Source organism: Schistocerca nitens, chromosome 4 (assembly GCF_023898315.1).
Source record: "Schistocerca nitens isolate TAMUIC-IGC-003100 chromosome 4, iqSchNite1.1, whole genome shotgun sequence".
In the NCBI taxonomy this organism is placed as follows: domain Eukaryota; kingdom Metazoa; phylum Arthropoda; class Insecta; order Orthoptera; family Acrididae; genus Schistocerca; species Schistocerca nitens.
Window position 1 is genome coordinate 134,570,468 of NC_064617.1, and position 14,304 is coordinate 134,584,771.

At 39.9% G+C, this 14,304-nt stretch overlaps 1 protein-coding gene across 2 annotated transcripts in view; it reads left to right on the top strand.

Annotated features, from left to right (window-relative positions):
• LOC126253394 (ubiquitin thioesterase trabid) overlaps positions 1–14,304 on the top strand; it is a 119,642-nt gene that overhangs the window by 64,657 nt on the left and 40,681 nt on the right. For both annotated transcript variants that reach the window (XM_049954695.1, XM_049954694.1), the window contains exon 6: positions 5,310–5,554. In XM_049954695.1, the coding sequence (XP_049810652.1) occupies positions 5,310–5,554 (245 nt within the window). The remainder of the gene's footprint in view (positions 1–5,309; positions 5,555–14,304) is intronic.

Genomic DNA, 14,304 nt, shown 5'->3' on the forward strand with positions numbered 1-14,304 from the left:
GCTTCAGCTTATTAAGCCTCTCCCAGCACCTTGGATGACCTCCTCTCGGCCCTCCCTACGGGAGGAGATTATTTTAACTTGGCTGCGTATTGGGCACTGCCTTTTTAGCCATCGACATTTGCTCAGTGGCACTGCCCCACCACTTTGTATGCGTTGTGCCCAAATTTTAACTGTCCTCACTTCCTGCTGGAATGCCCTTTTTTTACCAATTTACGTTCCAGCTTGGGTTTGCCATATGTTTTATCAGCAGTTTTAGTGAATGGCACGCGGGCTGTCGACCGCATTTTACTTTTTCTCCACTGAAACAATATGGCGAACGCCATTTAATTTTTAGTTTTGGACCTCCATTTTTGTACCTTTTTTTAAAAAAGCCCTTTCTCCAAAAGCCTTTTAAACTGTCTCCTATTCTGTCCCTTGGGATTGACATATAGTCATTTCCCTCGTCTCTGTGTTTGTGTTCTATAGTTTTGTTTTAGGCGCTTATGGCCCCAGTTGTTTTTTGCACCGTAAAACAAAACAGGAGCATTTTATGTGAACGTGTTGCTCTTTTTTGGCATACACATTGGTCTGCACTTCCCGATAATAAATTACGGGGCATGAAACCTTTTCCCTGTGCTTCGACCTCTACCTCCCGGCCTTGTTGTCGAGTGGAGGTAATTTTAACTAGACTCCGGATTGGGCAGTGTCTTTTTAGCCATCGACATCTTTTAAGAGGCGATCCTCCCTCGCTTTGTCCCCGCTGCTCTCAACCATGGCCTGTGAGCACCTTTTACTTCAGTGCCCCTATTTTAATCAGCTACGTGCCCATTTACAGCTGTCGCCTGACATCCTCCCTTTCAGCAGATGACACATGCTCAACCCATCATGTCCTTGGGTTTATCATTGTCAGTGAGATGACATCGGTCATTTGAAGCTCTTTTCGGGGAAAACAGCCCCCCTTCAACAGCAGTTTTCTAAGATTTCCCTCCGTTTTTAGTTTCCCTCCTTCTTGAGTTTCGCTCCCATTGCTACTGATTTAAATTTCGGTGTTTTACCCTTTACTAAGCCACAAAATGGGCGCTTATGACCGTAGCAGCTTTGCGGCCTAAAACCAAAACCAAAAATTAAAAATTGCAAATAAACAGCCAAATATTTATTTCATCCTTTGTTCTCTTATCGAGCAGAAAAGTTAAATAACACTGAATATTGCAGAAAATACTGTATTACAACCGTAACAAAGTTCCAGAATGTGTAACAACGCTAAGTTGGGGGGAGGGGGGGGGGGAAGAAAAAAGATAATAATTAGCATGCAGCGAGGCGAACCTGTGGGCAGAACGTCCTCTGCCACATTCTTGTCAATCAGGGGAATGCAAAGAGATGTTTGGTGATGGAATAGGAAAATATAAAGTCCTCTGAGGAGTCTACTGTTATACTGTTCACCACCATAGGATATGTGTGCATACCAAGGACTGTGTGGGAAGTGTACAATACAGACTGTTTTCGGCCATCTCTAATGCGTGATAGTGTTTCTGCAATGGCTTGTATAGTCATATTGTGGTTTTCAGTTGATCCTATTCACCCACCGAAAGTGAAGGTAACTGGGTCATCCAGGCCATGACACCCATTATGTAGTTGTGAACTGAGATTTTGTGTACTGCTTTTGTATCTAATATCATGAACTTTTGCCAATTTTTATTGTTTTATATACATTCTGTTGGTAACAATTGCTGAAGGTTTGATGCAATGTGACGTAAGGATTTGGGTTTTAAGGGAGAGGGTAAGGAGTCATTCCAATCCCCTAACCCTCTCCGTTAAAACCCACATCCTTTCGTCTTTCCCTCTCCTTCCCTCTTTGCTGATGAAGCAACATTGGGTTGCAAAAGCTTGAAATTTGTGTGTGTTTGTGTGTTTCTTATTGTCTCTATCAACATACCAATGCTTTCGTTTGCTAAGTTACAGCATCTTAAAAACACAGATGATGTGACTTACCGAACGAAAGTGCTGGTAGGTCGATAGACACACAAACAAACACAAACTATCAACATACCAATGCTTTCGTTTGCTAAGTTACAGCATCTTAAAAACACAGATGATGTGACTTACCGAACGAAAGTGCTGGTAGGTCGATAGACACACAAACACAAACATACACATGAAATTCAAGCTTTCGCAACAAACGGTTGCTTCATCAGGAAAGAGGGAAGGAGAGGGAAAGACGAAAGGATGTGGGTTTTAAGGGAGAGGGTAAGGAGTCATTCCAATCCCGGGAGCGGAAAGACGTACCTTAGGGGGAAAAATGGACAGGTATACACACACGCACGCACACACACACACATATCCATCCACACATATACAGACACAAGCAGACATATATTGGTCTTTAAATATTTCTGCTTGTGTCTGTATATGTGTGGATGGATATGTGTGTGTGTGCGCGCGAGTGTATACCTGTCCTTTTTTCCCCCTAAGGTAAGTCTTTCCGCTCCCGGGATTGGAATGACTCCTTACCCTCTCCCTTAAAACCCACATCCTTTCGTCTTTCCCTCTCCTTCCCTCTTTCCTGATGAGGCAACAGTTTGTTGCGAAAGCTTGAATTTTGTGTGTGTGTTTGTGTTTGTTTGTGTGTCTATCGACCTGCCAGCGCTTTCGTTCGGTAAGTCACATCATCTTTGTTTTTAGGTATATTTTTCCCACGTGGAATGTTTCCCTCTCTCTCTCTCTCTCTCTCTCTCTCTCTCTATATATATATATATATATATATATATATATGATGTGACTTACCAAATGAAAGTGCTGGCAGGTCGATAGACACACAAACAGACACTTTTGTCCATAGGTATTTTTGGTGCTGCTCACTTTGTCTTTTTTCCCAGGCATTATTCTTCTGTTTTCTGTTTCCGTCATCCAAATAAAAACTCTTTACTTTTTGCGCTGTATCATGTGGCAGTGTCTTTCCTCTTTTCTGCTCAGCCATAGATAAAATACCCTTGTCCATTAAAAAAGCTCTTGCTTGTCGTACCAAATATTCAGAAACCTGAAATTTGGAACTGATGTTCTGTCGAGACCAAGTTGGCGGCACAAGAGTAAATAACTGAATTTTTTCACGATTGTTTGCATATTAAATCTTCTGTTTGATTTTGTCCACGAGTTCATCATGATGTTTTGCCTTTTCTTCCAGTTCTCTTAAATTACTGACAGGGATGGTGCTTGCATCAGCAGCCAGCTCAACTTGATAGGAATGTGAAATTTTAGTTTTCAGAGCCCCAGCTGCTGATTTCAATTTTCGTTTGGCTGCTGCATGCCAACTATGCCGAGCAACTGACTGCAGCTTTGCAGGAGATACTCTTAAGCTAGTATTGAGCACAGATTTTTCATGAGTCGGGACCTTCACATTACTGTCATTTATATAGTATGGTGATGAGTCGTCACTTGCTTGTTTTTCATTAATACGTTTCATACAGGTTGGGCACATTTTCTCCCCAGGAATAACGCTAAAGCCTCCCATTTTTTGAAGGTCTTTGCTTTTTCTAAACTAATTTCACTCAATCCATGTGAAACAGATCGTTTATGGCATTTGAAGGGATCACAGCAAATTTTCTTATGCAGAGAGAGAATCTGCACAGGTACCTGTCTTTGTGTTTAATACACATGCAAGAAACACTTAAATCACAGTATGAATGACTTTGCTTCGCCATAATAAAAGTTCCTGTTCTTCATGGTGAGTTCATTCACACAAGATAGGGCATTATCACATATATCTTGCAGATACTGCCAAAGAAAACACCGCCTACTTATACTTTCCATACTGCTTCAGCCATAAAACCAATATTTGTTGTAAATAATTCAAAAGATGATTGGTGCAACCTAAAAAGTAGTTAAATAATGAAAAATCATTCTATCCCATTATTTCATTACAAAAATATTTTACATTATTATTGTTACATTAGGGGACTTACTTTTGTTTTGGAATGAATACTTAAAAACTGCAACAATTGAATTTTTAACCAATAATTGACTCTGGGTACAACTCAGTACAAGAGCTCAGAACTGCATGCTCAGTGAACGCATGACTCAAAACAAAGGGACTGGATGACACAATACATGTAGTGGCAATAAAACAGTGTTCTCAGATATGATTTGTTCCTAAGGAAATACAGTGTAGCCAACTTCAGCAATTTAGTGGTGACATGGTAGTCACGAATTAGCAACTTCAATATTTCTTTGACGATAATGTTGTTTTTCACACTTCCCATTACTTCTACAAACTGATTCTTTTTGTGTGACATAATGGAATATTTATAATAAGATTGTAAATTATTCAGAGGTGTTTATGAGGGGGCAGTATCTTAAATAATTGTAATCTCCATGCATGGATTTTGTTTAAAAGAAATTATTTACATTTTTTTTGAGCTGTAGATGATGGATATTCACTACAAGAAGCATGATTATAAAAATATAAACCTTCCTCTTTAACTAAAAAAAAAATTCAATATTGCACTGTAAAAAACTGTAGGAACTATTGCATTTTTAAATTACAAAGCATCATGTCTGTGAAAGCTTGAATTCCTAGTCTGTACAACTTCTTTTTATCATAAGAGAAAAAGTAATTAACCTGCAACATTTACATTTTGGAAATGTGAATTTATCTAGTTAAACTTCCACTACCCAAAATTTCAACGATTTTCATGATGATGGGTGTCATTTCCTAAAATTTCTGGATGATTTGGCATGGAATGATCCAACTAGTAATGTGTGTTAAACCATCTAAGGTGCTCATAAAATGTCAAGAGGCTGATTTCCAGAATAAAATTTAGTTCTCCAAGGCCGTATCTCCACTCATTCTGCTGTTAATGTCCAGGGTTGGTTTCATTAATGTTGAGTAAGTAACCACTTGTAACATGCTCTGCTTTGTTTATTCATTCCCCCATTCCACATCTTTTTTGTTCCCTTTTCAAACTGTTGGATCAGTAGTGACACATCATTCAACAGAAAGACACTGTGGTTCCTAATGATAGAGGCTTGTATGAGAAATTATCCCCAATGCTGAATGAGATATATGAACTCCGAGCAAATTTTAACACGGAAATATTTTCTCAACTACTCCCCCCCCCCCCCCCTCCCCTGTTTGGGACATCTTGTGACCACAAACTACAATTTATTGGTGACACTATTGCTTTGGGGCCCTTTTGAAAAGAATAGCTTTATACAAGAGTGATAAACTTTATTCATTACACATCTAACAAATTTCATGTGTAGCCAAATAAGTTCTAAATGTATTGGTCAGTAAGTAATTGACTGGATGTATTACTCTGAATAAAACTGATTTGTAGCTTCTACCCTCGCTGGAAGGAGTATGAAGCTATCCAGGCTCAAATGCTGGACTTCAGCCTAGAAGAGGGCCAGTGGGAAGAGGACTGGGCTGGCCTGCTGTCTCTGGCAAGTCAGCCGGGAGCGAGTCTGGAGCAACTGCACGTCTTTGCGCTTGCCCACATCCTGAGAAGGCCAATAGTTGTTTACGGTGTGAAATATGTTAAGAGCTTCCGTGGAGAAACAATTGGATTTGCAAGGTTTGAAGGTAAAGATTGAATTTATACTTTCAAAAAGAAATGTACTGTTGTCTGCAGGAATATTCGTAATGGTCATGTTCTATAACTCAGCAAATCCTTAAAAAAAAAAAAAAAAAGGTTGTATTTGTTTGATATAGTTGAAATATTCGTAGATATTAAACAAATGCTGTGGGATAATATACTTAGATGTGACTCAGTGGCATACTACGAAAATGCCAGACTACAAATATGGGGTTCAAACCTCTGTTAGTCCAAGAATCCTTTTTTTCTGTCAGTTTTTGTTTCTTTAATCTCCAGCAGTGATTTGTTAATGTGATAAATGGTAAGTTGCACCATGGAATATAGTCTGTGATAAACTATAGCTCCCTCTGTAACTGTTAGTCATTAAGTTCATAGATCAGAGGAAGACAATGGCATCATCTCCAACCAGACCGTCCCCAGGGAACCATTGCTGTATTCAAACCATCCTTTGAGTTTATGACAGCTTTGTACTTCATTTTCAAGTATCCATAGTGAAAATTAAATATTAGGCAATTTTAATTTTTTAAAATTGTTTATATTTTTAATGCTATTTCATCAGTATCCTTAGTGTCAATATTATTTAATACAAACAACTTTGTTACCTTGTAGTAGAATAACCAGGTATGAATCTTGACTCTAAAACTTTTGTATTTAGCAATACTTGGGTTAATAATGGAAGTTATACTTGAGTTTAATTTTTTATTTATTATTTGTTCAGTAATTGTTATCCGTTGCAATACTTAGGTTGAGCAACGACCAAAAATTCTTGCACAGTAACAGGTGTCTCATGATTGGCTGATGGAATTTCATTTGTGACTATAGATAATTAACTATTTATCAGCACGAGTGCTGGTACCTTTTTCAAACATGTCACAGCTAGATGGGAGACACCTTCTGTTGTCACATACTGTCTTTAAACCGGACAGTGTGATGAACGTCAGCTGCTGTGAAAAATTCTTTCACTCTGCAAACATTGTGGAGGAACTTAAGGTGCAGTGCCTATTTTGAACTAAAACTACAGAAAAGAAAGTGACACCACAAGTATCCCACTGGCCCATGTAATCACATAAATAACTGGGTGCTATGTCTTTGACCCTTACAGTACAAATCTCATGTTCAGATTTCATTGTAGATTTCGGTAGGGTAGTTCTACCAATGCCCACCTAATTCACTTTGGAAACTAACATAAAAAACTGCCTTCACTCACTATCAACATATCTACTGTTGCATTAGGCCTCTGAAAAGCCTAAAACGTTGTTTGGATGCACCATACCCTTACTATTATACTTGTGTAAGACTTAAGAGGTCCCTCCTGATTTTTATTCAGAATTTTTGTGTCTCCTTAGCCCTTCCCTGTTAAAGTAGGCACTTCTGACAGTCTTTGCCATGCAAATGGAAATGAAGTCTCACAATTAAAGATAATGTGTCTTGACTTACAGATAATTCTTTGCTAGTGACTGCTGGCACCATGGAATAGAGACTGTTATGCTGCAGCTGCCACCAACAAGCTATATACTATAAAAAGATCCTACAACTGAATATAGAACTTCATAGAGAACATCCCACAGAGAATCTTTTTCCTTTGCCAGTTGTGCTTCACTTATATGAGAATGACTCCTCGGATATATTCTTAAACCAGCTATTCCATCTTATTCCAGTTGTGGTGCTATTTTATCTACATTTACATACATACTCTTCAAATAGCTGTGAAGAGCATGGCAGATGGTACTAACCATTGTACCAACTGTTAGGGTTTCTTCCCATTCCATTTGTGTATGGAGTGTAGGAAAAATAACTTCAAAAATATCTTATATTGACATTGTTAGACCTGTAAAAAAGAAAAAAGTGGCGTGTTTTCACGATTCCGTCAATAACAATGAGGGTGATTCCGTTCTGTGAATGACTCATTTTATCATAATGTTAACCCTGCCTATGCCAGTGCACGAGTGAGGCTAAGGCACCAAGCCGAATGTGTTAAAACTGTTTCTTCAAACTGTGTCAACAGCCTTTAGCAAGATATTTGCTCTGTGTTAAAGTGTCAGCCAGTTCCGGTTTTTTTAGCCTTTTGATAATGCTCTTCCATGAGCCAAACAAACCTGTGATTATTCATGGTGCACTTTGTCGTACACATTCATAATCCTCTGTTAGCCCTAAGTTTTGACTATGTCTTCCCAGTATACTATAAATGAAATAGACTATCACCCTCAAAAATTGTTATATCCCGATATCCATAAAAATTGACTGATTCCAGCTGTGACTCAAGGATATTGAAGCCGTCTTATAAAGAAGATATTGTGCAACTCAACCCCCCCCCCCCTCCTCCTTCATGCACAATGCTTCATTATAGATAACTGCATCCTCGGCAGAAGTTTGAGTTTAATAATATTGTAAGCTGCGTCTTTAACATACAATGCGAACAGCAGGCATCCCATAATGCTTTTCTCATGTATTTTGGAAGTTACTTCCACTTCTTGTGATGACTCACAGGTAACATTCTGTGCATTCCCTACCAAAAAGGCCTCAGTCTAATCACACTTTTTGTTTCATATGCCACATGATTGTAGTTTCATTAGCAAGCTTTGGTATGGTGCTGAGTCCAAGTCAAATGTTAAAAGAAATCTTTTTGTAAGTGATGAAATATTAAATCATAATTATTTTGATCCATGACTTTTGGGAAGTTATGTGATAAAAATGTGAGTTTGATTTCTCGTGATCAATGTTTTTTAAATCCATATTGGTAAGCATGGAGGATCTTATTCTGTTAGAGGTACATAATTAAGTTTTGGTTTAGAATATGCTCTAAGATGGCAGAGCAGGAGAATGTCTCTGATATTAAATGGTAATTTGGGGGGTTCACTTCTGCTAGCCTCCTTATCGATGTCATGACCTATATTTTCTTCCAACAATTGAGTGCTTATATTGGGGCGGAGGGGGGGGGGGTCAGCTTCATATCATGGTTATCATGGGAGCTAACTGAGCTGAAAATTCTATATAGAATCTGTCAGCGATTCACTCAGGCTACAGAGCCTTTTTTAATTTATTTCAGTTATATCTCTAATAATTAGGGTTACAACAGCAAAGCACTTAACACTTGCTCAGTGTTCTCAGGACACACAATATGTTCTGTGTAAACAACAAGCCAACAAGACAGTTAGCATGTCTGGACAGTGTTATAACAAACACAGAAAGAAATATATATGACTAAGGCTTTTTAACACTATGTATGTGTCAGATCATGAAGGAATAAGATTAAAATTGCAGGCAAAAAATCTGACAGATCAGTGTGTGCAATAAGTGCAGTCCAAAAGTATTAAAAAGGTACAAGGGGAAACCAGTCAAAAGCAGTTGTAGGAGTTTACATCACTGGTTCACACCTGTCCTCAAAACATTAAGAACACAGGCCGTCAATTTCTGTAACAGATCAAAGAACAGTGAAGAAGAAAGACTTCAGTACCTTTGACTAAAGAAGAGGTACAGATCAGAAATTATAAAACGGAAATGCATGGCAAATTATAGCTATATTCAGCAATCACAAAGCAAGTTCAAGGCTGCTTGCAGAGTTATCAAATCAGAAATGTGTAATACTAATAGAATCACTTTCTGCTAACAAAGGACGCCCAGTTCAACAAAATGACAACTATAAATCTGGAATTAATAAGCATCTAAAAAAAAAAACAGTTACTCGTATCGCACAACAAACCTACAATATCTACGTTCAAGTGGACTCAAATTGATGTCCCTGATGCAGTAGCTATAGCCAGCAACTCAAAATCGGAAGATTTGTATGGGCTCACAAATTTCATTATTAAAAAAATTGCAGAAATTATACTAAATCCACTTTGTACACTAATTTATTGGATTTTTATGAGTTTTTATTTTGCTGCCTGCTTAAAGTTAACAGTAGTTATCCCTCTACATAAAAAAAGGAAACAAGTCATGCGCTGATATTACCATCAAGTTTCTCTTGTATCAACATTTTCAAAAATAGTAGAACATTGAATTAACAACAAATTTGCAAACATTTCCCCTGCAATGGAACACTGACAAACACTCAGCATGGCTTCATGGAAAATTAATCTACATTGAAAACTGTTGAAAATCTTGTTTCAACAATACTCAGTGCCTTTGAGGCAAAATCATCTATTGAGGACCTATTGATTGACCTGAGAATTGCATTTGACTCTATGATCCATCATATTCTAATAGATAAACTGAGTTACTATGGTATCTGAGATGCTGAACTCTCTATTGTAGAATCATATCATGATAATAGGAAGCAGAAAGTACATTTTGATGGTATGAGCTCGTAATTCGTAGATGTTTCAAGGGACATGCCAAGGTTCCATACTGGGACCATTATTGTTCATATTCTACATATATTAATAACCTACCTAGTATCATGTTGCATAAATCTGTTCTTTATATTGATGATACCTCTTTCATTGCAACTGGAAATGACATAAAAGACCTAAAGAAGCAAAACAGGCCCAACCTAAGAATTTCTAGTGTTAGTTTTAAAGACAATGAATTAACTGTAAGCCAGAATAAAACTGAAAATGCAATTTTTAGTTTATGTAGTGCAACAATGATTATACTTGTTTTAAACTTGTGGGTCTTTACTTTGATTCAAAATTCACCTATATGCACTAAATTATCAAGAGTAATATATCTGTTCCATAAACTTAGAGCATCTTTGAGTGGAAACAGGATGCTCAGCTCCTATTACACATGTTTTCATAGCTACTGCATACTAATTTGGGGCAGCTCCATTGAGGCAAAGAGTGTTTTTGTGTGACAGAAAAAGGCTGTCAGATATTGTTTACAACAACAGTGTATCTTGTAGGCCACCTTTCAAGAACTTTGTGTCCTGGGAGCCCCATGAATATTTATACTTAGTTACCTAATCTACATGAAAGAAAGCCAAGAGAGCTATAAATTAAGGCAATCATTTCATTATCACAATACACATCACAAAGAAAAGAGTGACCAACCCTTTACAAGAAAAGATTGACCAACACTTCGCAAGACTTAGCAAAACTCACTATATTTGTAAATATCTTCAAGTAAAACTGTTCAATGCACTGCCACTAGAAGTGCACACTACCTCATTAAAAACCTTCAGAAATGTTCTACAAAATTGGCTTAAAAAGAATGCTTTCTGTGCCTATAGGAATTTTTTGATTGACCGAAAGAAAATCAAAAATTTTAACTTGACCTCATTATATGTTTGTATGGAAGTCTACATGTCTAACCATTTTAAAAAACCTTAATCCTACTCTCAACATCACCACTGCTGAAGCCCAGGCTATCCGTGATCTGAAGACTGACCGATCCATCGTCATTCTTCCGGCGGACAAGCGATCCACGACCGTGGTACTTGATCGTCGGGAGTATGTGGCTGAGGGACTGCGTCAGCTTTCAGACAACACCACATACAAAGTTTGCCAAGGTAATCCCATTCCTGATGTCCAGGCAGAGCTTCAAGGAATCCTCAGAACCATAGGCCCCCTGCAAAACCTTTCACCTGACTCCATCAACCTCCTGACCCCACCGACACCCCGTACCCCTACCTTCTACCTTCTTCCTAAAATTCACAAACCCAATCATCCCGGCCGCCCCATTGTAGCTGGTTACCAAGCCCCCACAGAACGTATCTCTGCCTATGTAGATCAACACCTTCAACCCATTACATGCAGTCTCCCATCCTTCATCAAAGACACCAACCACTTTCTCGAACGCCTGGAATCCTTACCCAATCTGTTACCCCCGGAAACCATCCTTGTGACCATTGATGCCACTTCCTTATACACAAATATTCCGCACGTCGAGGGCATCGCTGCGATGGAGCACTTCCTTTCACGCCGATCACCTGCCACCCTACCTAAAACCTCTTTCCTTATTACCTTAGCCAGCTTCATCCTGACCCACAACTTCTTCACTTTTGAAGGCCAGACATACCAACAATTAAAGGGAACAGCCATGGGTACCAGGATGGCCCCCTCGTACGCCAACCTATTCATGGGTCACTTAGAGGAAGCCTTCTTGGTTACCCAGGCCTGCCAACCCAAAGTTTGGTACAGATTTATTGATGACATCTTCATGATCTGGACTCACAGTGAAGAAGAATTCCAGAATTTCCTCTCCAACCTCAACTCCTTTGGTTCCATCAGATTCACCTGGTCCTACTCCAAATCCCACGCCGCTATCCTTGACGTTGACCTCCATCTGTCCAATGGCCAGCTTCACACGTCCGTCCACATGAAACCCACCAACAAGCAACAGTACCTCCATTATGACAGCTGCCACCCATTCCACATCAAACGGTCCCTTCCCTACAGCCTAGGTCTTCGTGGCAAACGAATCTGCTCCAGTCCGGAATCCCTGAACCATTACACCAACAACCTGACAACAGCTTTCGCATCCCACAACTACCCTCCCGACCTGGTACAGAAGCAAATAACCAGAGCCACTTCCTCATCCCCTCAAACCCAGAATCTCCCACAGAAGAACCACAAAAGTGCCCCACTTGTGACAGGATACTTTCCGGGACTGGATCAGACTCTGAATGTGGCTCTCCAGCAGGGATAAGACTTCCTCAAATCCTGCCCTGAAATGAGATCCATCCTTCATGAAATCCTCCCCACTCCACCAAGAGTGTCTTTCCGCCGTCCACCTAACCATCGTAACCTGTTAGTTCATCCCTATGAAATCCCCAAACCACCTTCCCTACCCTCTGGCTCCTACCCTTGTAACCGCCCCCGGTGTAAAACCTGTCCCATGCACCCTCCCACCACCACCTACTCCAGTCCTGTAACCCGGAACGTGTACACGATCAAAGGCAGAGCCACGTGTGAAAGCACCCACATGATTTACCAACTGACCTGCCTACACTGTGACACATTCTATGTGGGAATGACCAGCAACAAACTGTCCATTCGCATGAATGGACACAGGCAGACAGTGTTTGTTGGTAATGAGAATCACCCTGTGGCTAAACATGCCTTGGTGCATGGCCAGCACATCTTGGCACAGTGTTACACCGTCCGGGTTATCTGGATACTTCCCACTAACACCAACCTATCCGAACTCCGGAGATGGGAACTTGCTCTTCAATATATCCTCTCTTCCCGTTACCCACCAGGCCTCAATCTCCGCTAATTTCAAGTTGCCGCCACTCATACCTCACCTGTCATTCAACAACATTTTTGCCTCTGCACTTCTGCCTCGACTGACATCTCTGCCCAAACTCTTTGTCTTTAGATATGTCTGCTTGTGTCTGTATATGTGTGGATGGATATGTGTGTGTGTGTGTGTGTGTGTGTGTGTGTGTGTGTGCGCGCGCGTGAGTGTATACCCGTCCTTTTTTCCCCCTAAGGTAAGTCTTTCTGCTCCCGGGATTGGAATGACTCCTTACCCTCTCCCTTAAAACCCACATCCTTTCGTCTTTCCCTGTCCTTCCCTCTTTCCTGACGAAGCAACCATTGGTTGCGAAAGCTAGAATTTTGTGTGTATGTATGTGTGTGTATCGACCTGCCAGCACTTTCGTTCGGTAATCACATCATCTGTGTTTATATATATATATATATATATATATATATATATATATATATATATATAATAGAGGGAAACATTCCACGTAGGAAAAATGTATCTAAAAACAAAGATGATGTGACTTACCAAATGAAAGTGCTGGCAAGTCGACAGACACACAAACATACACACAAAATTCAAGCTTTCGCAACAAATCCCCAAACCACCTTCCTTTTTTCCCCCTAAGGCAAGTCTTTCCGCTCCCGGGATTCGAATGACTCCTTACCCTCTCCCTTAAAACCCAAATCCTTTCGTCTCTCCCTCTCCTCCCTCTTTCCTGACGAGGCAACCGTTGTTTGCGAAAGCTAGAATTTTGTGTGTATGTTTGTGTTTGTTGCGAAAGCTTGAATTTTGTGTGTATGTTTGTGTTTGTTTGTGTGTCTGTCGACCTGCCAGCACTTTCATTTGGTAAGTCACATCATCTTTGTTTATATATACACGAGGGCCGTTCAGAAAGTAACCTCCGGTTGATTTAAAAAAATACACCAAGTTAAATAAAAATATTTTAATATATACATCTTACAACTACATCTTTGCACTATTTTTCTACATAGTCTCCATAGCGATTGAGGCACTTATTGTATCTCTTCACAAGCTTTGAAATTCCTTCTGCATAAAAATCACCCGCTTGTGCCTGGAGCCAGCCTGTGACCGCATCTTTGAGCTCTTCGTCGTCATCAAACCGCTGTGACCCGAGCCAAATCTGTGGAAAACAGGTAGACAACTCCGACATTGAGAAACGTCGATTTTCACGAACTTTTGCATCAACTTTCTGAACGAGTTCGTCTGTCACCAATGATGGTCTACCACTCCTCTCTTCATCATGAACGTTTTCTCGTCCACTTTTAAATAAACGTACCCATTCACGGACAACTCCTTCACTCATAACTCTTGGTCCGTACACGGCACAAAGCTCACGATTAATAGCTGCTGCAGAATATCCTTTGGCTGTAAAAAACCTTATGACAGCACGCACTTCACATTTGGCGGGGTTTTCTATTGCAGCACACATTTCAAACTGCCACAAAAACTAAACTAGCGCAGGTACGACGTTCACTCGACCACGGCTTGATGCCGACTGACCTGTTGAGTGCGTGAACGCACAGATGGCATCGCTACTCCCCCCACAACCCGCACTGTGACCAAT